General features: G+C 52.2%; 7 protein-coding genes and 1 non-coding gene across 8 annotated transcripts; 3 read left to right on the forward strand and 5 right to left on the reverse strand.

Annotated features, from left to right (window-relative positions):
- Positions 1–7,200: 7,200 nt before the first annotated feature.
- J4E84_002593 (uncharacterized protein) lies at positions 7,201–8,940 on the reverse strand (the record flags this gene model as incomplete). The annotated part of the gene is made up of 2 exons (XM_049385215.1): positions 7,201–8,806; positions 8,852–8,940. 2 exons carry the CDS (start codon positions 8,938–8,940, stop codon positions 7,201–7,203), a joined length of 1,695 nt encoding a protein of 564 aa, XP_049247238.1.
- A 1,903-nt stretch (positions 8,941–10,843) lies between these two features.
- On the forward strand, positions 10,844–11,947 carry J4E84_002594 (uncharacterized protein; the record flags this gene model as incomplete). Its single annotated transcript, XM_049385216.1, has 3 exons — positions 10,844–10,913; positions 10,975–11,063; positions 11,117–11,947. 3 exons carry the CDS (start codon positions 10,844–10,846, stop codon positions 11,945–11,947), a joined length of 990 nt encoding a protein of 329 aa, XP_049247239.1.
- Positions 11,948–12,261: 314 nt separating this feature from the next.
- J4E84_002595 (uncharacterized protein) lies at positions 12,262–12,636 on the reverse strand (the record flags this gene model as incomplete). The annotated part of the gene is made up of 1 exon (XM_049385217.1): positions 12,262–12,636. One exon carries the CDS (start codon positions 12,634–12,636, stop codon positions 12,262–12,264), a length of 375 nt encoding a protein of 124 aa, XP_049247240.1.
- Positions 12,637–14,987: 2,351 nt separating this feature from the next.
- Positions 14,988–15,059, reverse strand: J4E84_002596. The gene has a single exon. It is a non-coding gene; the product is annotated as a tRNA-Met (tRNA).
- Positions 15,060–15,672: 613 nt separating this feature from the next.
- Positions 15,673–19,014, forward strand: J4E84_002597 (uncharacterized protein; the record flags this gene model as incomplete). The annotated part of the gene is made up of 3 exons (XM_049385218.1): positions 15,673–15,883; positions 15,952–17,937; positions 17,987–19,014. The coding sequence occupies 3 exons, from the start codon at positions 15,673–15,675 to the stop codon at positions 19,012–19,014; spliced, it is 3,225 nt and encodes a 1,074-aa protein (XP_049247241.1).
- Positions 19,015–19,171: 157 nt separating this feature from the next.
- Positions 19,172–20,891, reverse strand: J4E84_002598 (uncharacterized protein; the record flags this gene model as incomplete). Its single annotated transcript, XM_049385219.1, has 5 exons — positions 19,172–19,336; positions 19,393–19,924; positions 19,974–20,388; positions 20,437–20,642; positions 20,695–20,891. The coding sequence occupies 5 exons, from the start codon at positions 20,889–20,891 to the stop codon at positions 19,172–19,174; spliced, it is 1,515 nt and encodes a 504-aa protein (XP_049247242.1).
- A 482-nt stretch (positions 20,892–21,373) lies between these two features.
- On the reverse strand, positions 21,374–23,773 carry J4E84_002599 (uncharacterized protein; the record flags this gene model as incomplete). The annotated part of the gene is made up of 3 exons (XM_049385220.1): positions 21,374–22,910; positions 22,957–23,710; positions 23,758–23,773. 3 exons carry the CDS (start codon positions 23,771–23,773, stop codon positions 21,374–21,376), a joined length of 2,307 nt encoding a protein of 768 aa, XP_049247243.1.
- Positions 23,774–24,906: 1,133 nt separating this feature from the next.
- Positions 24,907–25,332, forward strand: J4E84_002600 (uncharacterized protein; the record flags this gene model as incomplete). The annotated part of the gene is made up of 2 exons (XM_049385221.1): positions 24,907–24,912; positions 24,970–25,332. 2 exons carry the CDS (start codon positions 24,907–24,909, stop codon positions 25,330–25,332), a joined length of 369 nt encoding a protein of 122 aa, XP_049247244.1.
- Positions 25,333–26,592: the final 1,260 nt, after the last annotated feature.

Below are 26,592 nucleotides of genomic sequence, written 5' to 3' on the forward strand. Positions count from 1 at the left end.
TACAAGGCAACATGCAGGTCTGGAGACTACATTGGGATGGAAGAAGCAAATAAGAAAGCCTGGCGTCGACGTAGGCTCCAGGGTGTTTGGGGTTGGTGTTCTCTTTGATTAAGGTGGGGCAGCTTTTAGAGGGGTCGATCTGCGTAGATCGGCCCGATCCTCGCGACACCCCGGGCCTGCGGTCACCAGCCTTCCAAGGTGCCTTCACAAACACAGCAAAAGCAATAGCATCTTGGTGATCAGATTTTTCGGTAATGACTGTGGTGTTTTGATCGATGAAACTATCTCCAACCATATTGGTAATGACTGACTGAAGGAAAGGTTACAATCAAGTGGGAAAAAGAGATTCTACATTCCACCCAGCACACCAAATTTCAACAGAGACTTCCCAATATCGTATCCCGTCCCACTTGATTTGTGTACCAAAAGACACCGGACGCTCGAAGCCTACAAGACAATCTTGTGGCCCTGGCGAAGGTGATCGCGAACTTTGTCCAGGCGCGTAAACTTCATGTCGCATCCTTCGACGATGCAGGTCAGCTTAGGAGCTTGATGCTTGCGCATGTGGCGGCGGCAATCGCCAACACGGCGGAAAGTCTTGCTGCATCCAGGTGCGGTGCAACGAATGCGCGTGTCGATAACGCGGTGCTGGGCGCCGACATGTGCACCAGAAGATGCATTGGGTGGTACAAGAGGGTTTGTAGTAGCCGGAGCGATGACAGGGTAGCTATAGCCTGGGGCTACCTCAGGGTACGCAGATGGATGCAGGGCGGTGTTGTACTGCGAAGTTGCCCCCGTGTTCAGAAAGAGACTGTTATCCAACGGAGGATCAACAGCACTAAACAAGTTCCTGTCAATAGCATAGTCGAATCCGCTGGTATCTACAAGAGGGGCGCACTGGGCGTTGTCGGTGACGAGGTCGTACAATCCCAGAAGGCTGTCAGGTCCTTCGAGAGCTGGAGGTGCAGATGGGAAGTATCCATGCATGCCGGGGGCAGCCCAATCGATGATTGGGTTGCCAAGCTCTCGCGGGTGTCCATGGGCCAACGACGCACTCCTGTCATGTTCTCGGTTTCGAGGAAAGGCATAACTGTCGAGCGTCAAAAAAAAATTACCTGGGATTCGTTGCGCCGTAGGTCATCCGTGCGCCTTCGCCTGTGGGTGAAGTAGCATGGGGGTCCTCCCAGCCGTGGGTGAATTGGCCGCCCAAATCGAAAAACTCCATTCCGGCGTCGAATGTAATAATGTCGCGATGTCCTTCCGAGCTCATTGCCGACATCAGGGATGATAATCGCGACATTGTATTGAGAGAGCGCACAGGCGAGGCAGTTCAGCTCGATAAGGGGTCGTACTGTCGTAAGTGAGCCGACCAGCAAAATGTGGCGAGGGATTGGAGGAGGTTGGAAAGGGAGGTTGGGATAGAATATGCATGAAGAAATCTGATGACTTGGGAACACGCAATGGATGAGGTGTCGGTGAAAGAGACGCCCAATGGTGTAGTGCTGTCAATGCCTGTCATAGAGGGCGCCTCTCAGCCAGACGATTGGCTGCCCTTGAGCCCTCAGCCTCAGCTTACATACCCTCAATAGATCACACACGGTGAAGTAGCCATTCTTATAAACAATCACTCGTGAAATAATTCACGTGTCCATTCCAACACTCAAAGCATGGAATCGAGCGAGTTTTTCCGTTGCGACCAATGCTTTAAGCGTTTTGAAACCTTGGGGCGCTACAAGTAAGCTCACGACTTAGTGCGCTTGCATTCATTACTAACGTAAAGCTAGCCAACACTTAAAGACGCATACAAAGCCCTTCCAGTGCAGTGATTGCGCAAGAGGTTTCGCTCTGCGTTCCGACCTCACCAGACATGTACAGGCACGCCACCGACTTGGCATAGCCCGACATGCATGTGTAGTCATGGGTTGCTCCTTCAGAGCTTCTCGCAGAGACAACATCCGTCAGCATGTCCGGAACTGCCATCCAGAATTGCCTGTTGGCCCTCCTAAGGTCAGATCAGGTCGTCGTCGAGCAAAGCCGCATGACAACTTGACGGCAAGCCCACTCGATGTGCTCTTGACTGATCGAGCTGTCACGTCGATATCAGGTACCCACACGCTGATGCAGGCAGCGTCGTCGGGCAGTATGGGGCTCGTAAAAACTATCCTGCAGTCAGGTGTTGACATCTCGATACAAGCTGATGATGGTTCCACCGCTTTACATTGCGCTGCCAAAGCCGACCAGACTGACATGGTGAATCTTCTCATCGAGTCGGGAGCGCGATCGGATATTGTAAACAGCAAGGGTAACGTAGCCGCCACGAATAGCTCCTAGAATACCTTGCTAACTTATTACTAGTATGTAGCTCCCTTGCTATGCTTTGCCAACGCGGTTCTAGGACATCTTGTTATTCATGCTAACAGCTTGATAGGGAAGAACACCTCTACACGAAGCGATATTAGCTCGCAGCACTTCCGCGTTCAATATTCTTGTGCAAAGAAGCGTCGACATTACCGAACATATATTATGCGCCACAATCCGGACAAATCAAACCTACCTTTTCCAGACTGCTTGGACAATCTGCGACAAACTTATGTTTAGGTTGATTGGTCGTGAACTGTTCGAGATCGCAGCTAGTTCCCCCGAGACGGCATCTATGGCTACACTATTGTTGTTACCTGAGATTACCCCACAATGGATCAGGAGCGAGGGTAGTTTAGGAGTATCTCGGATTATTCACAAAGACCAGAAAGCCATGATGGAATGCCTACTGAGGTCCGGGGAGTTAGATGTCAACACGAAATTTGCTAGGTCCAAGTATGGCCACGAGCATAGTCTTCTCTACCTGGCTGCTGCCGAGGGGAAAAGCGACATTGTAGGCCTTTTACTCGAATTCGAGACTATTGATCTTTGTCTGATGGTTCGCGACGAGATGTCATCGCCGCTGGGTATTGCTGTTTGGAAAGGACATCTTCAGGTTGTTGAAAAGCTCCTTCAATGCTCTGATATTGTTGTTGACGGCAAGAGGATGCGTCAAAAGAATGCAACAACGCCTCTGCATCTTGCATGTCGCCGAGGACATGTAGAAGTCATACGGCTGATGCTCAAAGCCTTCGAAGACCGAGGACTCGATGTCGATGTCCAGGACACATCTATCCCCCGAATGACGCCACTGCAAAGCGCTGTTCGCGGTGGACACACAGAGGCGGTAGCTCTCTTGCTACATCGACAGGACGTCGACGTCAATCGAGCCTTTGGTCCTACGAGGATGAGCTTGTGGCAGGCGGCAGCACAGGGTGGCCATGGCAAAACGTTGAGTGTGTTACTGGGGAATGGCCGAGTTGATCGGAACGACGTGCGGAACAGTCGACAGTCACTATTGTCCGAAGCGTTCCAGGGAGCACACTGGTGTCTGGTAGAAATCCTGTTTGACTACGGACGTATCCCCCTGGATATCATTCGCCAAAATTTGAGTGTTGCGACAGAACCGTCTGGAAAGCGCATCGATATCTTGGAAAGAGGGCTACTCGAAATAGCGTCTCTTCCAACCCGGGACAACAATCTCTGGCATCGAGCTGCCCGTACTGGTGACCTCAGTTTGGCAATGCTCCTACTAGAGCATGCTCAGACGCACGATAAACCTACACATTCAATGGTGGATATCAATCGTAGAGACGCTTACGGCCGAACACCATTACACATCGCCGTGGAGTTTGGAAGAATCGGCATTGTAGAGCTCCTGCTCCACCACACACAAATCGATGTCAATCTCACTGTTGAGGGACCGCATTGGCGGCGCGGCGATTCTGCCATGAGGATCATCAAAGGAGCGTATTCCGTGTACTGGAACAATCACAAAGAAAAGAGTGCGTACACAGTAGATCTTCTGCTAGCCCATGGTGCTCGGACTGCATCGCACGATCGAGCAGACAACACACACAAGGTCGTTATCCCACCCTCAGATCTGGGTATGGAGGAAAATGTCCAACACGTGTCTGAACACAGCGAGGACCTGAGAAGGAAACAACATGGGTCATGGGCTTCAGTCGTTGGAATACACGGTGGTGGTGGCGGACCTGGAGGAACGGACGTGGAAGACAAGCATACAGTTGGCGATATCATCCCAATCGATGTAGACGATTCGATGGTAAGAAACCCTGACGCGATATTCGAGGAGTGGATGTGCTTTGACGATGAAGAACCGTCCGACAACAACAGGTTGGAGGTGTGGGAGCGAGAGGTGTCTCTTGTGTAGCCCGGTACTTTCGCCTCCTTATGTAAAGTACGCACTACGTGGTATGCGATTCAATTGTTCGTGCAGTGCATTTCGCAGGAGCAGCCGGTGCTGGAGGGTATCGCGAGGGTTTGTTGAGTTCGTTGGGTGCATGTCGGTTTTTGAACATGCCCAGGTGAACTGATTTTCTGTATTTGCTCGTCGTGTGCTAAATTGAAGGATCTCATGGAAGGACTTGTATGCGTTCCGTTTCCCCAATGAGTCAGTAAAGAGATGTGGCATATCGCAGAGGCACAATACCAAAAATTGATGGCGAGCTGCTACAACGCCTCTGCCCAGGTGGACGAGGTTGACGCGTCGGCGCCAAGCCAGCGGCAAACCCCCGAACACCAACTCCGGGTCTACAGCTGCTCCTTCTCTCCATTTACTATGCACCATGCATAGCTCACTACTAGTGCTCTCATGACAGTCTCTATTCATTTATGCCCACCGCGTATCCCAATACTGGTTTTGCGCCCACATTGAGCATGTTGACCGTGACCTCTTCCCACGCGCATCGTGAACGTCCACTGTGTGAGCTCCTGCCAGGACGCGCGCAACCACCCACGGCATCAGTTGAGCTAGACTCCGACTCTACGTTCTCGCCCATCAAATCAGAGCATCACAGTAGGCGCTACCAGAGAGACTGTGTTCGCACATGTACTTGATAAGAACGAGACCTTGGGACTCTCGGGAACGTCTGCGTCGTCAAGTTCGCCGGGCGTAATACCGCAAATAACCCTCTAGGCATTGCATTGCATTGCTACTACCTACTGCTGAGCTGCATTTACAATAGAGGCTTGCTCGAAAATTGTACAATGTAGTCACGAATGGCGATGTGTGGAATTCTGCTGGCTTCCAAGGCTCGATTAACATATCATCCGTCGTCGCGTTGATCTGGTACGTCTCCCATTGAACTCATTATTGTCTACCACTAACGTTAATTAAGTTCGACATCCTTAGAATATGTCCTCGCATTACGGCCGTCCTCAAGCATACCTACCTATACCACTTCTCGGCGTCTCGGAGTTGGCGATCGCGCCCTCCCTATCCCAGCGAACACCTGCATAAGCTTAATCATAATGGCTATACATACTGGGTAGAGTCGCCAATGTACGGCCATCGCGCTGAACAGCCTTCTCCATTGGCAGCGGAGCTATCCACAGCGGGGAAACATGTTGCGCCAGCGATGTCAGCTTTCTGCCTGTAGTCCGTCGGACTGTGGAAATGCCTTTGGTGAAGACTTCTCCCATATCAAGTTCGTCAGTATGCTGGCGTTGTTGATGCACACGCTCACTCGATTTCTACCGAGCATGAAGAGTCTGTAGACCGTGCGAAGAGAAGAGTTGAACACGAATAGAACAACCGTGGCATGAGAATCTTCTTACGTGTGAACGGCTTTGGGAAAGCAATGCTAAAATGCTTTGCGAAGGCTTCCAGGTGCTTTCGCAAAGAGAGCTGAAGTCATGGCGCAAGGCTGAAACCAGCCACGAAATGCCATTCTCTAGCTTGTCGTACTGGATACGCAACATGAGCCAATCGAATTGAACCTCTTTTTGTTATGAGATTAGCTATCGCTCCTTTCCAATAGTCACTGTATTGAGCCGTGCGCGATGCTAATTCGAGCCAACAGGATAAACGCCTAGGTACAGCCACTGCGCCTTTGCACTACACAACCTTACCGCGTATTGGTTCAGCCTAACAAATAGTACCATCCCCACAGACGATCCTCAGCCGCACCAACTCGAAATTGCCCATTGTGGCAATGGCGGTCCTTTAGGGGGCTTCGCACACCTAGCGGGTAGGTACACATACCGGGGCATGGCGCGCGATGCGCAGTCCAGAAGTTTCCCACCCTAGCGATACATCATTGCATCAATCATGATACTCTTTAAACAGCTGTTTGCAGCTTTCTACTTCCTCAGCGTCGCGTATAGTGATGGGAACAATTTCATAAGCAGCCCTGCAGCCGGCGAAGTCATCGAAGCCGAAGAACCGTACCTGATTTCATGGTCCAATGGCACTCCAGGTCCCGTGTCGATTGATCTTCGCTTCGCTGATACAACCGCGGTGTTAATAACAAGTAAGACTCCTCTGATCTCAAGACTCCAGTAACGCAAGAAGTGTTGGGACAAATGCTGATAGCTCTAGGTGAGACGCTTAACAACGGGAGCTATACATGGATACCATCTGGTGTGCTTGCAGGAAAAGACAACTATTTCATGGCGATTTGTGATGCAGGCGTGAACGACTGCACCTACACCTTCAACGGACGATTTGCGATCGAAGATGCGGGAGCCTTGTCGTCTTCATCGAGTTCGACGATCAGTAGGTTAGTTACATCCTTTCCCGTTACCGCTACGGTTCTTCCATGAAACGTCTTTCGCTGACAGTCTGGTCGCAATACAGTACCACCCTCTTTACGTCCTCATCGACCTCTAGCGCTGCTACCAGCTCAACTCCAGTTCTCACTAGCAGCGAAACGAGGCCAAGCGCAACAGCGTCCTCCTCGCCACCCCAGAGCACGAATCCTGGTCTACCCATAGGCGCGAAGATAGCGATAGGATCTGTATGTGGGGTCGTTGGGATAACTCTCATCCTGCTTGGAACGTTTTGCATACTGCGCAAGCGCAAGCGGAGCAAAGCTGCATCGGAACCGCAATTTGTACACGCAGAAGCAGAAAAGGTTCCTGCCTTGAAGACTGATGACGGTGCCTCTGGAGGACACATGGCGCAGATGAGCGAGTTGCATGATGTGCCAGTGAAGAGGTCGAGGGCAGAGCTGCCTTGATCGTACGCAGACGGTTGATAAAGAGTGCGTAGAAGTAAGGCCTATTGTAATAAGTTGAGAGACTGGCGTGTCTCTTTGTATGCACCTTTTGCTTCAAATATCTACAGCGAAAGTAATCAAGGAATGTCCATCTATCGTCCTATCCCATGCGATCGTCCCAGACGCACTCGACATCACTCGCCTCGTCGCCCCGCCAAACGTTCCCAGGCACGTTCTTCGCCGCAACAGCAGCCCTAAGCTGAGTTCCCAGCTCAGGCGGGCCCGATCCGATGACTTGCGTCCTGCCCTTCTCGACTGTCTCGGTCATGAAAGCATCGACCAAGGAGGGAATATCCGGCCGTGCATTGTTCAGCCATGTGATAGTGAAGTTGGGGCATTGGCGACGGAGCTCCTCAACTTTGCGGTCGAGAGACATGGAGTCAATGGAAGAAGTTTGCGACAATGAGCCACCATCACTGAAGTCTTTGTCTTTATCATCGTGGAGCTGATGAGATGGCCTTTGGTACTTCGTCGTATCAGGTCGAGTCACAAAGATGCGAATCCTGAAGCGCTTCTTCGCCTCCACCGATACTATTGGTGCCTTCTCTAGCTTGTCCTCGGTGTAGTGTCGACCAGCACCAGCACCATCAAGTTGTGACTTCAGATAAGCGAGTTCAGGTGCGATCCAGGCAAGGTTCTCGAGGTGCCTTACTGTCCACACAAGTTCGATGTTGCGCGCAGGGGAGGCGTCGCTTAATGCGTGCATGATGACGGGAAGGGTATAGGTAATCCCTGTACCACCAGAGACAGCGAGAACGTTCGAGACCTCGTCGTTCGTGATTGCGCTGCCGTATGGTCCCATCATTATGACTGGCGTGGAGGCATCGCGACGAGGGTAGCACATGGCGGCTTGTTCAGCGAGAGCAGCAAGCTTGGCAGTCTCGCCTTTGCAGGCGCGGATGATGTATGTGTGACTCTGTACAGGCGAAGAACTTGTAGGATTGGAGGCTGGGGTGAAAGGATGCGATTGCCAGATGTTGAGCGCAGGGAACGTCAGGTAGTAGTGTTGACCAATCTCCCAGGCTTTGTGGCTGTGAGCAAATGTCATGCGGATAATGGTACCGGTTGGGTCCTTGAATGTTTCCATGGTTGTTGGGATGGAGCGGAAACCGAGACCGAGACTTCCGTCCTTGTATCCGGTGTGGATGAGCCAAGTGCGGACGCTGCGGGCGACCAAATCGAAGCCCATGATGGCTAGTGATGCTATCATCCAGCACGAAAGTTTCTCCCAGTGGCCCCAGCAGGCTCCCAGGTAGAGGCCAGCGACGATGAGATGCGATTTGCGGAAGAACTCATAACCCGTCCAGCGGATTACCGGCCTGAGACTGAAGACAAACAAGAAGGTGATGAAGCCTTGTGCGATACAACCCCAGATCATGTACTTCTGGCTGATGAATTCTCTGTACGTCGTTGGCTGGGGTTGGTAAAGCTTTGCTTCGACGATCGTCCACATGATGGCGTGTACGAAAGATTGCACAAGGATGATGCGGCCTGTCCAGCGGTGCAAGAAGTTGAAGCTTTGATACGGGATACCTGTGACCATGCTGAGCATAGAGTCGCGGCTACACAGAGCGATAGTCAGGGGAGTCAAAGCAAAGGCGAAAGCACCAACGCGATCGGCAAAGCCACCAATACCGCTACGGGTGTTGTGTAGGTTGGTGCCTTTGATGGGTGTAATCCATGTCTTGTAGGTGATCCCGGTGAACCTTTGAACGTCAGCTATGTTATGCCGTAAGGGTATCCTGACTTACGAAAAGACTGTCAGATAGACGCAGAGCAGCGCCAGGATCAGGACTTGCAACCTCGTAGTATATCTGAATACCTTGGAGCATTCAGGCATGAGATGTCGTCGTACAGTGGAAGATGTCAGCCTGACGAGGCGATACAACAGGCTCTGTCTGGCACCATCTCTTCTTCGTGGTCGAACAAGTCGAGATACGAGAATCGCAAGTAGGATCGCACCAAGCACAGCCCAGAAAATGAAGGTAAAGATCATTGAGGTTTGGTGATTGCCGTAAACGGAATCAAGATACTCGCACGACCCTGCATCATTGGTGCACGGGAAGTTCCGAACCGCATAACCCCAATAGTCGATGGTATATTCGACATCGGCATCGTTTTGGATGTGACGAGCGGCTAGCGCATTGTCGGTGAAGTTGAAAAGCATTGTAATGAGAGGACGCAGCGCAGCTGCAAAGCAAAAGGAACAACAACAAGGAAGAAAGATATATCGTAGTCAAACACAGCAATATGGCACGACGGCCTGGGAGGAAGTCCATCTAATAAATCGAGACTGCCACCCAATTCCGCAGGTTCCACTCCGTAATTGAACCAAGCCTTGTCGTGCGTTGACAGGATGTGGGTTCCGCTGTCAGGTTCCTTCGAAGTGAACGTCCAATCGTGTCGTTTCCGTTACTGGCGCTGAAACAGGAAGATACCCACCGACCCGCACTGATGGCGCCGTTCGTTTGGGAGTTCGGATCGGACGGGTATTCGGCAACAACGTCAGAGTTCGATGACAGCCGCAATAGCGACACGTCGTGAATAGCATTGTTGGCGTCGTATAGAAAATTGGGAGACAGCATGGTGTAGCGCATGCGTCGCTCTAGTCACGATGGACTCTTCTCGTGGACGTCGGAAGGTAGCAACAGGCTGTTGCGCAAGAGCCATGCGCCAAGATTTTTATGCTTGTGACTTGCTCTCGACTCTTCAGCCCAAGCATCAAAGGTGTGGCACCCCATCATCGTGCAATATGGGATCTTGGAAAGCAACTGAGGCATTCCAAGGTTAGGAGAGCACGAGCGCTCGAAACGCGTTCTCTCATCGCACTAACGCAAAGATCATGACGTAAGCGGTCGCGTCGAGAGAGTCGCTCTGATTGGCCAGCACAGTCCACCGCGACAGAAGCCCAAAGATGCAGCTGCGACGTGCACCATCTTCACGCCTTCACACAGTCCCGAGGTTGTGGCCCCATCGTACCGTCGACTTCGAACGCGCATTGTGTTCTCATCCATAATGAGCCGCTTTCTCACTTTATCTACACTGACCCGCCCGGCCTATGGCCGGGTCCCAGTCTTAGCTAAAGGCGCCTTCCCCCTCCGCCGAAACCTCGTTGTGCTTCGGTTATAGCCACTGCTCGTCCACGTGGAGACACATGATCGGAATACCACATTCAGAGCTTCAATTCCTTCAGAGGAATTAGTAAAGCCAGGAAAACAGTAAAAGCCGGTCCAGCCAACGAAAACAAAGACGTCCTGATTTCCACTATAAAGATACTCATCACGTTCTCAAGATCAGCTCCGGCGAAGATGTCACGAATTCCGTTTGCTACAACCTTTGCCGCGTCAACGTTGGGCGAGGGCCTAGCTAGTTCTTCCAGCAGGCCGGCCGAGAACAGGAATTGAGCTGCTGTTGCGAAACAAGCACCGGAGAGGGCATTAAACACCGGCCGAGACGTTAGCCAGCGCAGCCGGGGCTGATGGAGATATCTCACGTTACTACGGTCATTGAGAACGTCAAACTCACATACAGTGCGGAATTACGGGTAGTACCTTATGTCCGGCGCGGCACATTCAGCCAGTGTCAGCTTGGCCGCCCTGCCGGAGTTAATCGGGTGAAGAAGGTGCCTGACGCGTATTGAAGCAATATTGAATATATCTATGTCATTGCCCTGGTCTGGTCTAGCACAAAGATCTCGTCTCAATTCACAAACATCTCACTTTCGTCTTCAACACGGAAGCAACATGCCCTTTTCGTCCGCCCCTAAGACTATCGCTGGGAAGCCTGTCGGTTCCATCGGCTATGGTCTGATGAGTGAGTTGCCATTCAAAAGACGGCAATGCGCCGTCACAGTCGCTAAACATCATCTGCACAGCCCTCACGCTTTTCGGTGGCATTACTCATGACGAGGCCATCAAGCCAATGAAGGCCGCTTTGGAAAACGGTGCCACTTTTTGGAACGCTGTACGACCCGCGCCAGAAACGTTGATATAAAATATCGGCTGACATCCTTGTAGGGAACCTTTTACGGGCCTCCAGATGCAAATTCTCTCCAGCTCCTCAAGCACTACTTTACCAAGTATCCGGAAGATGCATCGCGCGTTGTGCTCAGCATCAAGGGCGCTTACGATGGAGCTACTCAGTCACCGACCGCTAGTCCCGAGGAGATTAGAGCCTCCGTTGACGAGTGTCTGACCTTGCTCGACGGTACCAAGACGATCGATCTCTTTGAGCCCGCGCGCGTTGACCCTAACGTGCCCATCGAGAAGACTGTCAAGGCGCTTGTTGAGCTGATCGAAGAGGGCAAGATTGGCTCCTATGGTCTCAGCGAGGTGAACGCTCAGACCGTCCGTCGTGCTCACGCCATACATCCTCCCGCCGCTGTTGAGATTGAACTGAGTCTGTTCTCTCAAGGTGCTCTAGAGGAGGCAGGCGTTGTCGACACTTGCCGCGAGCTTGGCATCCCCATCGTCGGCTACAGTCCCCTCGACCGCGGCTGGCTCACCGGACAGCTCAAGACTCTCGATGATATCCCCCAAGACGACTTCCGCCGTTTCTACCCACGCTTCCAGCCCGGCAACTTCGAGAAGAACGTCGAGCTAGCTGGTGCTGTTGAGAAAGTTGCCAAGAAGAAGGGGGCCACCAGCGCCCAAGTCGCCATTGCTTGGGTACAGCAGCAGGGTGTTTTGCCTATTCCTGGTTCTACCAAAGTGGAGCGTGTCCAGGAGAACACCAAGTACGTAGAGCTTACCGAAGCCGAGACTGAAGAGCTTCACGAAGCTCTTAGCAAGGCACATGTCTCAGGTCATCGATACCCTGAGATGTTCCAAGCTCATCTCGAAAAATAGTAGGGCGGCGTGAGTAGAACAGCTCGGCCCGCCTTTTGTACGATGGGTACTCGTTTGAGTCTTCTCGGTCGTGGAATGGCAATGAACCTTCAATGTCCACCCATTCTGTGTCTTCATCAGTTCAGTGCCTTGATGTATGACGCTACATTAGATCAAGATGTCAAAGGGACTTGAATTTAGGCTTTTAGGGAGTCTTCTGATACAAAAAAACCTCACGCGCGGACGCATTCAGTCCCAACTCTCGATACAGATCTCGGGAGCGGCCTTGCTCTCAAGATTTGCCAGTTTGTATGTACCAAGGTGCCCCACAAGGTCTAGCTACTCCTAGTGCTGCCAGCTTCCTCCACTTCATCTACCATCTGCTTCGTCTGCTTTGACCAATTCTCAATCTCTTCCTTCGCAGTATGAAGCCATCTCCTGGCAACATCTTCGCTGCTCATCCGGTTCGATTGCTTTCCACGAAGGGCCTGTTCGATAGCATATGATGCGTATTTGATAGATCGCTGATGCGCACCGAGAAACTCGATGAGCTGGACTTGATGTGTGGCTTTAGATATCTCTGAATCGAGGTCTTGGGAGGAAACGGTCGGACTGACTGCGGCTGCGGAGTCTGTTCGGCACAAAGTGGCTTCTGTGGTGTTCGCTTGCGGCAATTGGCAGTGCGTTTCTGGGGTCTTGTTCTCGGTCATTTTAGAGATTGTATTGAAGAAGTGGGAGACCAGGGCGAGCTGAAGATCAGGAGTGTTATCGCGCGTCCTTTTGCTCGCAACGTCACTCTGATTCTGTTTACTTATCCTCAATACCTCAATTCCCGTGTCTTCAATTAGCGAGCTATGATGCACCCCTCTCCAAGACGCAAACACCGTACGTCAGCGGTGTCCTCACATTCCGCCGCGCCAACATGGCCGTTCGATTCTGCGTCATACTTTGACAGCACATCGTCAGCTGTGAACGGGTAATATCCATAGTTCGTCGCGTTGCTTCTACGCAGTCACAGTTGACTTCAACCAGTGCACCTACCAAACAATACGCTTGGCCAACGGCTGAGCAAGGTACAGCCTAGCTTTTCCAACTCTTTACGCATGCAGCACTACGTTGCACGTGAAGCTCTGTGGACAGTCTCATGATGCGAGACTTTTCGCTGTTTTGGTGTAGCCGTCTTCCAAGCTGTCAGCCTTCTTGCAGCGACGGGAAGCGAGCGCAAAGCTAGCCGTTTTCAGCAACGCAACCCCACTTGTCCCACTCGTACGATCCATCACAATGCGTCATATCATGCGTCTCACCACTCAACCATCCAAGACGAAGCCATCATGCTTGGTACAGAATCTCCCAATGTGTTCTAGATAAGAAGTCGCGACTGCCTCGTAGCCAATGTACGCGTCATGACCTAGGTACCTGACCTTGGCGGTGCTGCCCTCCGCCTGTACATGTACTCAAGGCAGGTAGCATGCGCTAGAATTTACCTCCTGAGATCCGCTCTCGCATCAGCTCAAGTTTCTGAACACACAAAGATAGTTTAGTTTCTTGAAACTCCAACATGGCGCCGCTATCCGACTACATCAGCTTCTACACCTCCATGGCAAAGGCCATGTCTACAATCATCTTCGCACGCCTTTACACACCTCAACGCCCTCCCCACCGCGATCTACAAGGCCAAACTGCGATAGTGACAGGCGCGAACAGCGGTATAGGTCTCTCGATCGCGACTGCGCTAGCAAAACAAGGTGCAGTCGTGTATCTCGCCTGCCGCAATCTCGAAAAAGGCGATGCGGCCGTGGCTTCCATCGTTTCGCAACTCGGTTCCGAGGCTAGCAAAAGGGTGTTTTGCTGGAAACTCGATGTTGGAGATCTAGAAAGCGTACGTGCGTTCTGCGAGCGGTGGAAAGAGGGTGGCACAAAGATTGATATGCTTTGCCATAATGCTGGGATAGCGGGGCCGCCTGAAGGCTCGAGGGCTAAGGATGAGAAAGGCCGCGACGTGGTTCTTGTCACGAACTTCCTTGGCAGCTTCTTGATGACGAATCTGCTCGACGGGTATCTAGGCGAGAAGGCAAGAGTTGTTTTTACGAGTAGTACTGGGCACTACGCTGCAGCAGAAACTCTGATGCGCCCAAATCTGGAAGGCATGACAGCAAAGACCACTGGTCATGAGGACGGCGTTATCCAAAGGCTCAGGGGAAAGGCAAAGGCGTACCTTGGTATAGGAACAACTACCCTTCAATCATACGCGCTCTCGAAAGCACACCAAGTCCTCTTCGCCGCTCTCCTCCAGCGACGCTTCGACTCCACCCCACACAACCAACGCTCGGCGCACTCCTTTAGTCCTGGGTTTACGTCTACTCCTATCTTCGGCAAATTCGCCGTCTCTTGGAAGACATGGTTGAGCAATCCTCTTTTCGCGGTACTTAAGACGACGGAAAGGTATGTCGCGGTGGATACGGACGAGGGCGCAAAGACTGGGGCTTGGTTGGCCAGTTGTGGTGGGGAGGAAGGGATAAAAGGGGGGTACTGGGAGTGGATGAGTAACAGGATGAGCCTTGTTGAGTTTGTGGAAAGGCAGCTTGGGGAGAAGGAGTGGCATGTGCAGTGTGAGAGAGTTTGGCGAGGATGGGAGGAGGATAGTGGCCGTACTTGGGTCACTGTCAAGACTTGATGTAGTGCTGATAGAGTCGGTCGGAGCAGAATCAGAAGTCAAAAGTGATTTGTCCTTTTGATCTTCTGTCTTTCTAGTTCCCTGTCCTACCTGGACTCAGATAGTGACCTATTCCTGAAACGTGTTAGAGTAATTTAGGTGTTGCATCGAAAGAAAGCGAGGTCGCTATAGAACGTAGCAGTGGCATAAGACACAGCCTATAATCTCACAAGTAATACGCTTACCTCTACACAAGTTTGAATATCATGACCATGATGTAAGCAGTTTATATTGGGACTAGGGACGAAGGGGGTAGCAAAAAGGGGTTGCTTGACCCGGCCTAGGGATGTAGGTGATCAACTACATGGGCAAAGGTCTAGCAAAAATAAAAGAAACATGCACAACATGTAGCTGCTCTCGGTTTCGATCCGAGGTCCTCCGGGTTATGAGCCCGGCGCGCTTCCGCTGCGCCAAGCAGCTTTTGGCAGTTGCTGCTTGATGTAAATCTTGAGAACTAATACACATATCACTGCTACTGCTACTATTCCAACCCGTTCTGACCTCGTGTTAGCAGAATATACCAACGTCGAATAGAAAAAGAGTAGTTGAAAGTCGGGCTGATCCATTCACCAAGGTGACAAAAGTGGGGCGGGGTATGACTCCGATTTGACTCCTCGCGAACACTGGAGAGTACAAAATTTACTTCCTAACTGCTCAGGTGTCTTGTACGCGTAGAAAGCGCTAAGGATGTGGAGCGTAGTGCATTGTGCGAGGGGCAGATTGAAGCTCTTGTGAAGATGCAGGGTGTTCGAAAAGACGAACACAGAAAAAATAACGAACCGCAAATTCAGGTCGTAACAAACATCAAAATCTGAAAGTAAGATAGCGTGGTGTGGTTGATCATTATATTGCTGCGGGACAAAATTGCTGTCAAGCATCGTGGGCAAGTCAATCGATTGCATGGGACGAAAGCGAAAGCGGTTAGCGGCAAAACGCGCTCCAACGCGACATCTGGACGCGTCCCACGCACTTTAGATGTCCGCTCCGTCACCCGCGTCTCCTCCAACTCCAACCATGACGCCTGCCAGAACCAATGAGTAGCTATTCACCAGGCATTCCATCCTCTTTTGACCCCGCGCTACTACATTCCGAATTCGAATTCCTCGACAACGCGCCCGCCCCATCCTCCCATTCCGACGAACTAGACGCATTGCACGACTGCATCGCCGAAGACACCGCAAAGAAGAATAGTGCCGGTGTCGTCATACAGCATCGCGCCTGGAACGTAGCGGATATATTCAGGAGTGAGGGAGAAGGACCAACTGGTACTACCAGCGTGCACGCGCGCTGTAACCGGTACTAATCCCGCCAGACACGCCTGCAAAGCGCCAGAAGCAGTCACCAGTCAAGCGCCTCCCTACACAACCTTCAATTGACATCACAACATTCCCTTCGTCGCCTCCGACTTTCGAAATGCCGCTCATTTCGTCACCCATCGCATACCCGCCGAGCTCATCGATGCCACAGCCGCCCTCGCCGAAGAAGAGGAAGCGCCCAGAAGACGCACGAGAGCCACTCAAAGATGTGCCAAACAACAATGCAACACGCAAGATTGGAGGCTTTTTGGACGACTCCGACGACGAAGAAGACATTGCGGCCCTGAAGGAACACACGTTGAAGCGGAGGGCTGTCAGCAGCATCAAAGACCTCCCAGCTGTTCCTGAAGGCTTAGCAGACTACACACCCCCTGCAAGCCAGGACGAGTATGCAGACCCCGAATCGATACCGGTAGACGATCTAGACAACTACAGCTTCAAGTCACAATCACAATCGCCGGTAAAGCGGCCGCACACATCACATCAGCCAACTTCAGCACAATCTGCACCGGGCATTCTGGCCCGTAACGCGTTGGGGAAGGCCTTTCATATAGGCAAGAAGGCCCAACGCGAGACCCAGACATACGAAGAGATCATTGCAGCACGATCCGAACCCGTGGAAGGAAAGGCCCGGACGAGTTACTATGGTCTCAATATTCATCAGCTCATGGACGAGGCGAAGGCGCTTGATCAGGAGAAGGCCATGAATGCGTCTCTGAAGAAGCTTGACCTAGCAGCACAACCGTCGATCGAGCAGCCAGTGGCCAAAAATGGAAAGACCAATCGTACACTCATGTGGACTGAGAAGTACCGAGCGAAGAAGTTCACAGACTTAGTGGGAGACGAACGTACACATCGATCTGTGTTGCGGTGGCTGAAGGCGTGGGACCCAATCGTATTCCCCGGTTCGGGCAAAGCGAAGCCCAAGAAAGCAAAGGACGGGTTCCAGGAAGACGAACAGAGACACCGCAAGATTTTGCTGCTGACTGGGCCTCCGGGGCTCGGAAAGACAACCTTGGCTCATGTCTGCGCACGACAGGCAGGTTATGAAGTACAGGAAATCAACGCTTCGGACGAGCGCAGCGGAGCCGTCGTCAAAGGCCGCATTCGAGATATGGTGGGAACTGAGAATGTCCGCGGTGTCAATACCAGCACCGTGAACGGCAAGGTGCGAAAAGCTGGAAAGCCAGTATGCGTTGTGGTCGATGAAGTAGATGGTGTCGTTGGCAGCGGAGGCTCAGGCGAAGGTGGCTTCGTCAAGGCACTTATCGACTTGATAAATCTGGACGAGCGAAACACAAAGGCAATCGGTCAGCAGCAGTCAACAGCGGGCACCAAGAAGAAGAAGGGTGACAACTTCAGACTCTTGCGACCACTCATCCTTATCTGCAACGACCTCTACCACCCTTCGCTGCGGCCACTGCGACAGTCCTCAATGGCTGAGATTGTGCATATCCGTAAGCCTGCCCTCAACATGGTCGTCTCGCGCATGCAGGAGATCTTCGGCAAGGAAGGCATCCAATGCGATTCGGATGGCGTGCGCCGTCTCTGCGAAGCTACGTGGGGTGTCAGCACAAAGAAAGAGGGCGGGACGGGCAGTGGCACTGGCGAAGGAGACATACGTGGCGTTATGGTGGTGGCCGAATGGATAGCAGCTCGGTTACGATCATCACACGATGTGAAGTCCAAGGAGAGGCCCCATCTATCGCGGAAGTGGATAGAAGACAATCTCATTGGCGACTTGCGACATGGTGGTGGAGCCGCTCGAAGCCTGGGGAGAGGCGGTGCAAAAGACGTTGTCGACCGTGTATTCCGTGAGGGTGCTGGCTTCCCGAAGCAAGCTGAAACGACCGATGCAAAATCGGCAGCCGCGAGGGCCAAGAGCGGTGTGATCGGAGTTGCTGAAGCAGGCAAACGGAGAGCTATGGATCGTCTTAGGGAGATGGTCGATACGAGCGGGGATTGCGATCGCATCGTGACAGGTATGTCTCACCTCATATCACGGCCTCATCAAATGCTAACACTGAACAGACTGCTTCACTGCCTATCCCGAGAAGCCGTTTCAAGACGATACTCTTCTCAGCAAACCATCTGCTGCATACGAATGGTTGTACTTCCATGACACAATCAACTCGGCCGTTCACGGATCTCAGGAATGGGAACTAGCACCATATCTGTCGAACTCTGTCCTTGCCTTCCACAACCTCTTCGCTTCGCCTATCCGATCATCTGCAAACCCCGTAGCAGACCCAGATGCACAGCCAGCACCTTTCTCAGGACCGGGTGCAAGCTTTGCAGCTTTGGAGCAGACCAAGGCTAGCAGAAGTCAATTGATGGCGCTGCAGACAAGTCTTAGCCTACCGTTGACGCGTATGTTTCGAAGTCCAGAGGAGATGGCCATGGAACTAATACCATACGTCTTGCGTATGTTGTCACCCGACGTAAAACCTGTCCTCGTAAACACCGGTGCATCAGGGTCAAAGTCTTTCGCCACGGCATCCGTCCGCAAAGCTTCAGAGAAAGAACTGGTCAAGAAAGCTGTAGAAGCAATGACAGCCACTGGCATTCGGTTCGAAAAGTCACGAATCGAGACCGAAGACGTGGCGAACAGAAATGCTGGCTTCGTCTGGCGTATGGAGCCCGCGTTGGACGTCCTAGCAACTTTCGAAACACTTGCCGGCAGGAAAGACGACAAAGGGCGCTACGCAGTTCGCAGCGTCCTGGAACAAGAATGGCGCAAAGAATCCGCTCTTCGTGAACATGCCAATCGCAAGCGCCGCGGTGGTATGGATGAATACGAGGACGAGGTTGAGGCTAGCAAGAAAGAAGAGAAGACGACGGAAGAGAAGGTCGCTGAAGCCAGCAAGAAGGCCGTGAAACGGGACTTCTTTGGCAGGGTGATTGTAGAAACGGATAAGAGCAGGAAGGAAGCGAAGAGGAAGCAAGACAGTGGGGAGATGCAGGGTGATGTGGGGAGGATATGGGTATCCTTCCACGAAGGATTCTCGAACGCGGTACGGAAACCTGTCACTATTGACGACATTATGAGGGGACTTTAGCTTTACATAACACGGTAGGCTGAGGAAATCAGCACCGGTGGATGACGATAATATATTTGTATTCGACAAACTCAAGCAACCCATCTAGCATTTACAGCTCGCCCATGCGATCGCCATGGCAAGCCCGGAGACTACGACTTTCCCCACACGCCTCAATCTAATGCACAGCCGTGACTTGGTTGCCGGCGAGCTTCTTCTTCGCAGCATCAATCCTCTCCAGTTCTATGATCCGCTGCTTATCGTCCAAGTTGTCAGGAAGCGTGCCAAGCGCACGATCGCCGAACAGCAGGTCGATTTCCTCCAGTGTGAGCTGCTTCGTTTCCTACAAGATTGGTCAGCATGGATTCCTCCGACGAGTCCTTCCGGGGAAGTACGTACCTTGAACACGAACCAGATAGTCGGGAACGTGACGCAGAGATTGAAAGCCACAAAGATGAAGTAAAACTTGTAAGTAATCTCACCCAGCCCGATGGGCGACACCTGACTCCACACAGTTCCCACAAGCCAGTTACCAAATCCAGTTGCGAAAGCAGAACCGCGTCCACGGATACTCAGCGGAAGAATCTCACTGGCGTATACCCAAGAGATTGGACCGAAAGACATTGAGAAGATGCAAGATACCAGAAACAAGAAGAAGACGCCAGCGGCAGATAGCGAGTCTCTTCGGGATCCTGTAGCACCTTCGACCTGAGATCCGATGATCGCCTCGCAGATGAGGGCAATGGAGATACCAATGGTGCCGAAGAGAAGGGGCTTCTTGCGGCCAACGCGATCGAGAAGAAAGACGATGAAGAAGAGGTTGAACACGGGACCGACGATGTTGTAGATGCTGGTAACGAGGAGGTTGCGGTCGCCGACAATACCGAGGTTCTCGTAGAGAATGGTGGAGTAGTAACCGATAACGTTGATACTGAGACCACGTTAGTATGACCAGATCACCGGACTGATAGAGAACATACCCAGTCATCTGCGTAAACACCTGAACAAGCGTAGCATGCATAAGCCTCTTCCGCCACACCGGAACAGTAAACATGACCTTCCATCCGGGCGCCGTAATCGCCTTCTCCGCATCAATAGTCAACTTGATCTCATTGAACTCGCTTTGGATCCAGTCGTCGTTGCTACCATTGTAGTGCAACTTGCGAAGCACCTTCAGCGCTTCGTCTGCGCGATCGATCTCGACCAGGTAACGCGGCGATTCAGGGAAAAACAGCATACCGCATATGATGATCAAGCAGGGTAAGCATTGGAAAGCGAGGGGGAAGCGCCAGGAGAAGGAGTTTGTTGCGGGTACTTTTGAGGCGCCGTAACCGATCCAGGTGGAGACGATGAAACCCACGCCGATCATTTGCTGCGTGAGTCCGGTGATTAGACCTGGGTCTAGTTAGTATTGGAAGGTTGAGTTGTTTTGATAGTACTGACCTCGCGTTTTGGGGTGGGCGCATTCGGTTTGGTAGATGGGTACAGACATGGACATTAGACCTACTGCCCATCCAGCCAGAATCCGTCCGACGAGTATCATAGCGAGGTCCTGAGCGGCGCATTGAAGTATAGCGCCAATCAGGTTGATGAGGGCTCCGATCATGATTGTCTTCCTGCGGCCGAACCTATCCATAGTAAAACCTCCCCTACTATGCGTCAGTACATGACAGATTCCCTACACAAGAGACATCCACGTACATCAGCGAACCGAAAAATGCTCCACCTGAAAACGTCGCATTGATGGCTCCTATAATCGGCGATGTCTTCTCTGTGTCGAAGAAGGCGAGGAAGTTGGGTGATTGGATGACAATGGTCATTACTCCGGAGTCATATCCGAAGAGGAAGCTGCCCGTGCCAGCGAAGACGGCAAGGGCAATGTTGAAGATGAGACCCATGGTTGCTACCTTGGCCGATCAGATCAGCGATGCTTGCACGGAAGACTGGAACTTGTGGGTGACAGTCCTTTTCAACGCGCTGTCGCTGCAGGTATATATTGCCCCGGGCAACTGGGTGCCCACGCCATCGACGCATGCTGGTCATGTTACATCTTCAGGCCAGCCTCGCGTAACAAGCATTTAACCGGAAGTTCGCGCCTAGTTTCCACGGTGCGATCCCGCATAGACTTTGAACATGTCTGTTGGCGGCCAAGTATTTGCTGATCTTGCTGCCATAAAACCCGGGGAACAAGTGGAAGGATGTTGGGGTACAGTAGCGTGCGGGGAGGCATGTTGAATTTCCGCCAATGAATGAAGCCCCCACTAGCTCGCTTCGCTGATGTAGGACCGTTGCAGCGGCTCTGCTTTACGCTCATGGCCGTTGAGACTTACTGAGAACAGGTGCGGGATGTATGACCCCTCGTGATGGCTGGATCGCCAGCCTATCCCAGCTTCGCGACCTTCCACTCTCCGCCTAGAAGGCCCATACCTTTGAGCTCACCATCAGCGCTGACCTCCAAGACACCCTTCTGATCACCCTTGGTATCCACCAAAGTCGCTTTGTCACCTTCCTTCACACCATAAAGTCTAACCTCACCACCGGTAGCGAGCCAGTCATAACCAAAGCCGCCTTCGCCCTCTGCTTGCCCGAGCACGAGAACAGTGCCTTCCCTAACAAACAACGGTAATTGGAGGAAGCTATACTTCTCTTTGATCCACCGGCCGCCCTGCATTTCTTTACCGTCCCAGAAGCTGAACCAACGACCTGGTGGCAGGTAGTAATCAACGCTACCGTCTTCCTCGAAGACCGGGGCAGCGAGAATCTGACTGCCAACAAAGAATTGGCGGTCCACATACCAGGATGTTGGGTCATCTGGAAACTCTAGAGCCGTCGCGCGGACACTGGTAGGCCAGCCATTAGCGACGCTCTCTTCCGCCTGCGCAAATAGATATGGCATGAGGCTGCGCTTGAGCTGCACCCAGTGTCGGAGGACCTCAGTGCAGTTTTCGGGCTCTTCTGATGAGTCGTCGACCAACCATGGTACGCGATACGAATTCGAGCCATGGAGTCGACTGTGCGAATTGAGCAGACCAAATGCAACCCAGCGCTTATAGATCCAGGGTGGCGGTTTGCCCTCAAAGCCACCAATGTCGCTCGTCCAGAACGCGAAGGATGCAAGCCCAAGGCTCAGGCCACCACGCACTGACTCAGAAAGCGCAGCGGGTGTTGACTCGCAGTCGCCGCCCCAATGAAGTGGAAAGCGTTGCGATCCTGCGCATGCTGTGCGCGCGAACAGTATGGCTTCGTGCTCACCCTCCCGCTTTTGAACTGCCTCGTAGACAAGTTTGTTGTAGATGAAGGCGTAGTAGTTGTGCATGCGGCTTGGATCCACGCTCTTGTCGTGCCATTGGACGTTCTTCGTTGGTATGCGCTCACCAAAGTCCGTTTTGATGGAGCTGACACCCACGTCGAAGAGCTTCTCCATGCACTCCCGGAACCAGTCGCAAGCTTCAGGGTTTGTAAAATCCACGATACCCATGCCAGTCTGCCAGAGGTCCCACTGCCACACGTCTCCGTTCGTCTTCTTGAGCAGATAGCCTTTCTCAGCCGCATAATTGAACACAGGACTTGCTTGGCCGATGTAAGGATTAGTCCAGACACTGACTTTGTTAATGAGTCCATCATCTTTCATGCGTTTGATCTGACCAGCAGGGTCGGAGAAGCTCTCTGGATCCCAGATAAAGTCGCACCAGTGGAAAGCGCGCAGCCAAAAGCAGTCGAAATGGAATACTTCGACTGGTATCTTGGAATCTGACATCTTTTCAACGAAGTGGCGGACGGTCTGCTCATCGTAGGAAGTCGTAAATGATGTGCTGAGCCAGAGGCCGTATGACCACGCCGGAACCCTATTCGACTTGCCAGTAAGAATGGAGTACTTGGTAAGTACTTCTTTGGGGCTTGGTCCATAAATGAGATACCTTGGAAGTTAGCCAGGAGATCAATCGAGTTACTCGCGATGCTCACCATTTCAAGCGTTGCCCTTCAACTGTAGTCTGCAATCTTGAGCATCGTTCGCTACCAATCTCCATATCAATCTTATCGGGTGTGTCGATAAAGACGCCGTAACCCCTTGAGCTGAGCCAGAACGATACGTTCTTGTAAGCCTGCTCGCTAGACGTACCTCCGTCTTCGTTCCAAACTTCAACATTTTGACCAATCTTGTTCCATGCACCAAAACGTTCACCTAAACCGTGGATAGTCTCGCCGACACTGAGTTCGGTCTGAGTAAACATGTAATGTTTATGTGCAGCGAGATCCTCCACACTCTCGGGGGTGCTGAGGGCGGGTGAGTACGCTAGTCCGACGCTCCGGTGGAGAAGAGAAGTCAATGTTTTAGATTCGTCAGTGGCATGGAATTTGATGTCGAAGGTATGCTCATCAGAGCTAATGGTCGCGCTTAGTCCCCCTGAAGTGACCGTGGTCCCTTTCTTTTGCTTCAAGATCTCGCCTTTGCACTTCGGCTTGCCTGCCGGGTACAAGTCAAAGTCTGGTCCCATTCGCCTGGCACCAGCGAAGTGTGTCGCTTCGAGAGAGATGACGCCGTCGAACTGGGCTTCGATCTCGACGGATATGGTGCTCAGATTCAAGGTATCGCCTCTGGTGAAGATCTTCCTGCTAGGACATAACAAAGTGACCGCCTTGTTGTCTTCCCGAGGCGTGACAGTATAGACTTCTTCAGCATGCTGAACTGTGAACTGGTCATTGACCAGCCACATACCTGTACGATCATTAGCGGCAACATTTCACAGGCTGCGAGGCTCATACCATCACGAAACTTCATGTTTGCGTCGTCTTCGAATGTAGGCGCTCACGACAAAGTATAGGACAGTCCGACGATGATGTCGTGATTGACGTCTGATGTTCTTCTCTCGACATTCCATACTATCAGGAACCATATTGGCGTTCGGATATGCGGTCCGTCCCGTTGGCGATGCTTGGAGCATACGGTTCTGTATGGACGGACACTTCGGTGTAAGATTGCCCGACGCTCCTTGCGCTGCGGGGTACCGCTCGAGACGCTGCAATGATCAACATTGCTATGCGAAAATCAAAAATCCCGCTCGCAAAAGGCCATCGCCTCAGAGAAATGGTTCCGAGTGAGCACCGATCTTGTTATTAGCCGACTTCTCGAACATACAAGGGTCATGGAGCTTTTGCCCTTGCCAGCTATAAGGACTCCGGTCCTGCAGCGCTTACACGGCACTTTCTTGACCATCACCTGAGCATGCCCATGAACAGTGCGCGTCGGGATAGTTTCCCTCACTGATTCGTGTGCAGACTCAAAAAGACAGTTCCGACGATACCTTCTGCAAGGGGTGTTGTAGTTCACGTGAAGGGGTAGTCGCGACGCCCCGCATCAACAACCAGCCACTGAGATGACGGGAGGGCGTTTCACCAGTGTGGCATCCCGCGCACTTCCTTGGTATACCTATTGCCTTACGCGGCACAGTGTGAAAGCTGCACGTATATCAACAGCCACACTTCAGCATGGGAAGTCGAAAGTAAGGGGAACATCGCAAAGCGAATGAGGACGGGACCCTGCTGCCGGAAATGGCTCCGGCGCGAAACGTTGTCCACCGACCCACAACCCACCCTTCCCAACAGGGCGCAACGTTGTCGCAATCGCCGAATTCGTCTTGTTATCCGTGCAAGGCTTCGACACGGTCAAGGTGTGTTGTAGTCCCACCCATAGGGCATCGTTGTCCATTGAAGATAAGCAGATCTCATCTAGCTCCTGAGAAGCCGTGTGTGATTTGTTGACTCGGACAAGCCCCAAGCCGCTTCTTCTCTGCCATAAACTTCAGCTTTTCTATTATCCACAGCATTCTACTACCACACGCACCTTAACCTCTTTCTGTTATAACTGTCGAATCGAAAAGCAAAGATTTGCTGCCGACACTACGAACCGACACCATGACGGTATCAGTTCTTTGTTTCTATTCCCGTCGCCCAGAAGTCACCCCGGAGCATTTCCAGTCGTACATGGAGGAAACTCATCTGCCTTTGATCAAGGAGGTCTTCGAGATGCATCCCCCGCAGTCTTACAGGTTGCGCTATGTAATACGCGTCAAGACTGGGGCCGGAGACCGACTGGGTGCTGTCACATCAAGCAGAGCAAAAGCGGATCCTGATGCGCCAGTTGTACTTGTCGGGTCTCCTCAGGATATGGATTGGGATGCAGTAGGAGAGATGGTGTTTCGGGATGAGCTGCACATCCAGCAGTGTCTTTCCGTAATGAATGGCCCCGGTGGGCAGCGAATAAAGGAGGACGAGGAAACTATTGCGATACCGGAGAAGACCCGGGTAATATTAACGGCTGGGGACAACCTTTTCATCTGAGCCGGGCACGCGCAGGCGCACTTCAAGGGAGGACAGTACTATCTAAGGTACGTCTTCGAGACAGTTCTGCTTGCGAATACACTGACATCGATAAATCAGGGTAGATCGACGAGCAAGAGGACAAACGCCACCGGGTGGCGTCCGAGGAATAAGGGGTCCTCCAAAAGCATGGAAATTTATTGAAACCGAGATCGCACAATGTTCCCGTTTGTGCCATCTACGTGGGAAAAGTGTACGACAACTAGGACGCCGACGGAGAGGCATATGCGATACCATAGACAGTTGCAGTCTGATAGAGAATGACTATCAATTTCGAAAGCCAGGGAGTTGCAAATGAGCTACGTTCGCTACACTTGTGGACGGCTGGCTGTTCCGGGAATCTGAACGATACGCCATCAATGCGCTTGACGAAACTTTGCGACGCGTCGGGATCTGCACGCCCAGCGACGCGTACGCGGAAGCTCAACATAACGATCGAGGTTTCCAGATTGTGAGAGGCGAGATTAGATCATTGGCGTGTACAACAGAACAGGCGGACAATGTGGTGCGAGGATGAATGCAGGAGGGGTCAATGAGCGGACTTGAACAGTCGATGTTGCAGCGACAGTACCTAGGCAGGTGCAGAACACGCTAGGTCGCATCACGTGACTCTGTCGTCATCGATCAATTTCCTGTGGCCCAGCGCAGCGCAGCCGCTTCTTACAGTGAAGTTCCTTCCACAGCTTCAAGAGACCGACAACGGAGTTTGCATGCAAGGTCAACACACGAGTGCAACCTGCATTGGATCCAGAGCACCCGCGTTGCATCGAGTGCTGAGAGGCAAGGCGTACACAAGCCGTTCAGGGCTGTCGCGGATTGGATACCCCCAGGGCTACTATCCATTACTGCAGATTCACCGCCTCCGACAGCCGTGTATAATAGAAAGCCTATTACTTTAAGTTTTGCTACTGCTGCTAGGTGCTTCGCAAGCTAGCTACGACGCTCCAGGTCGTTGCGCCATTACCTAGGTCTCCCGTTACGGAACGGCTCGGTTTCTCTCCGTGGGTCTTTTTCCGAACCAATATGATAATGTTTCAATACACAGTGGATATCGCAACAGCGCAATGTGGTCATCGGCAACATCTTTGCGAAGCCAGCATTGTATGCCAGATTACTAAATGGCGCTGCTATGAGGTAGGTTACAGCATGCACATGAGTAATGTGCGTTTGTATTGCCACAACGCACACTAGCAATGCCCATCAAACCCGAGGGCTCCATTT

This window comes from Alternaria hordeiaustralica (genome assembly GCF_023758085.1).
Source record: "Alternaria hordeiaustralica strain BMP 2776 chromosome Unknown scaffold_3, whole genome shotgun sequence".
Taxonomy (NCBI): Eukaryota; Fungi; Ascomycota; class Dothideomycetes; order Pleosporales; family Pleosporaceae; genus Alternaria; species Alternaria hordeiaustralica.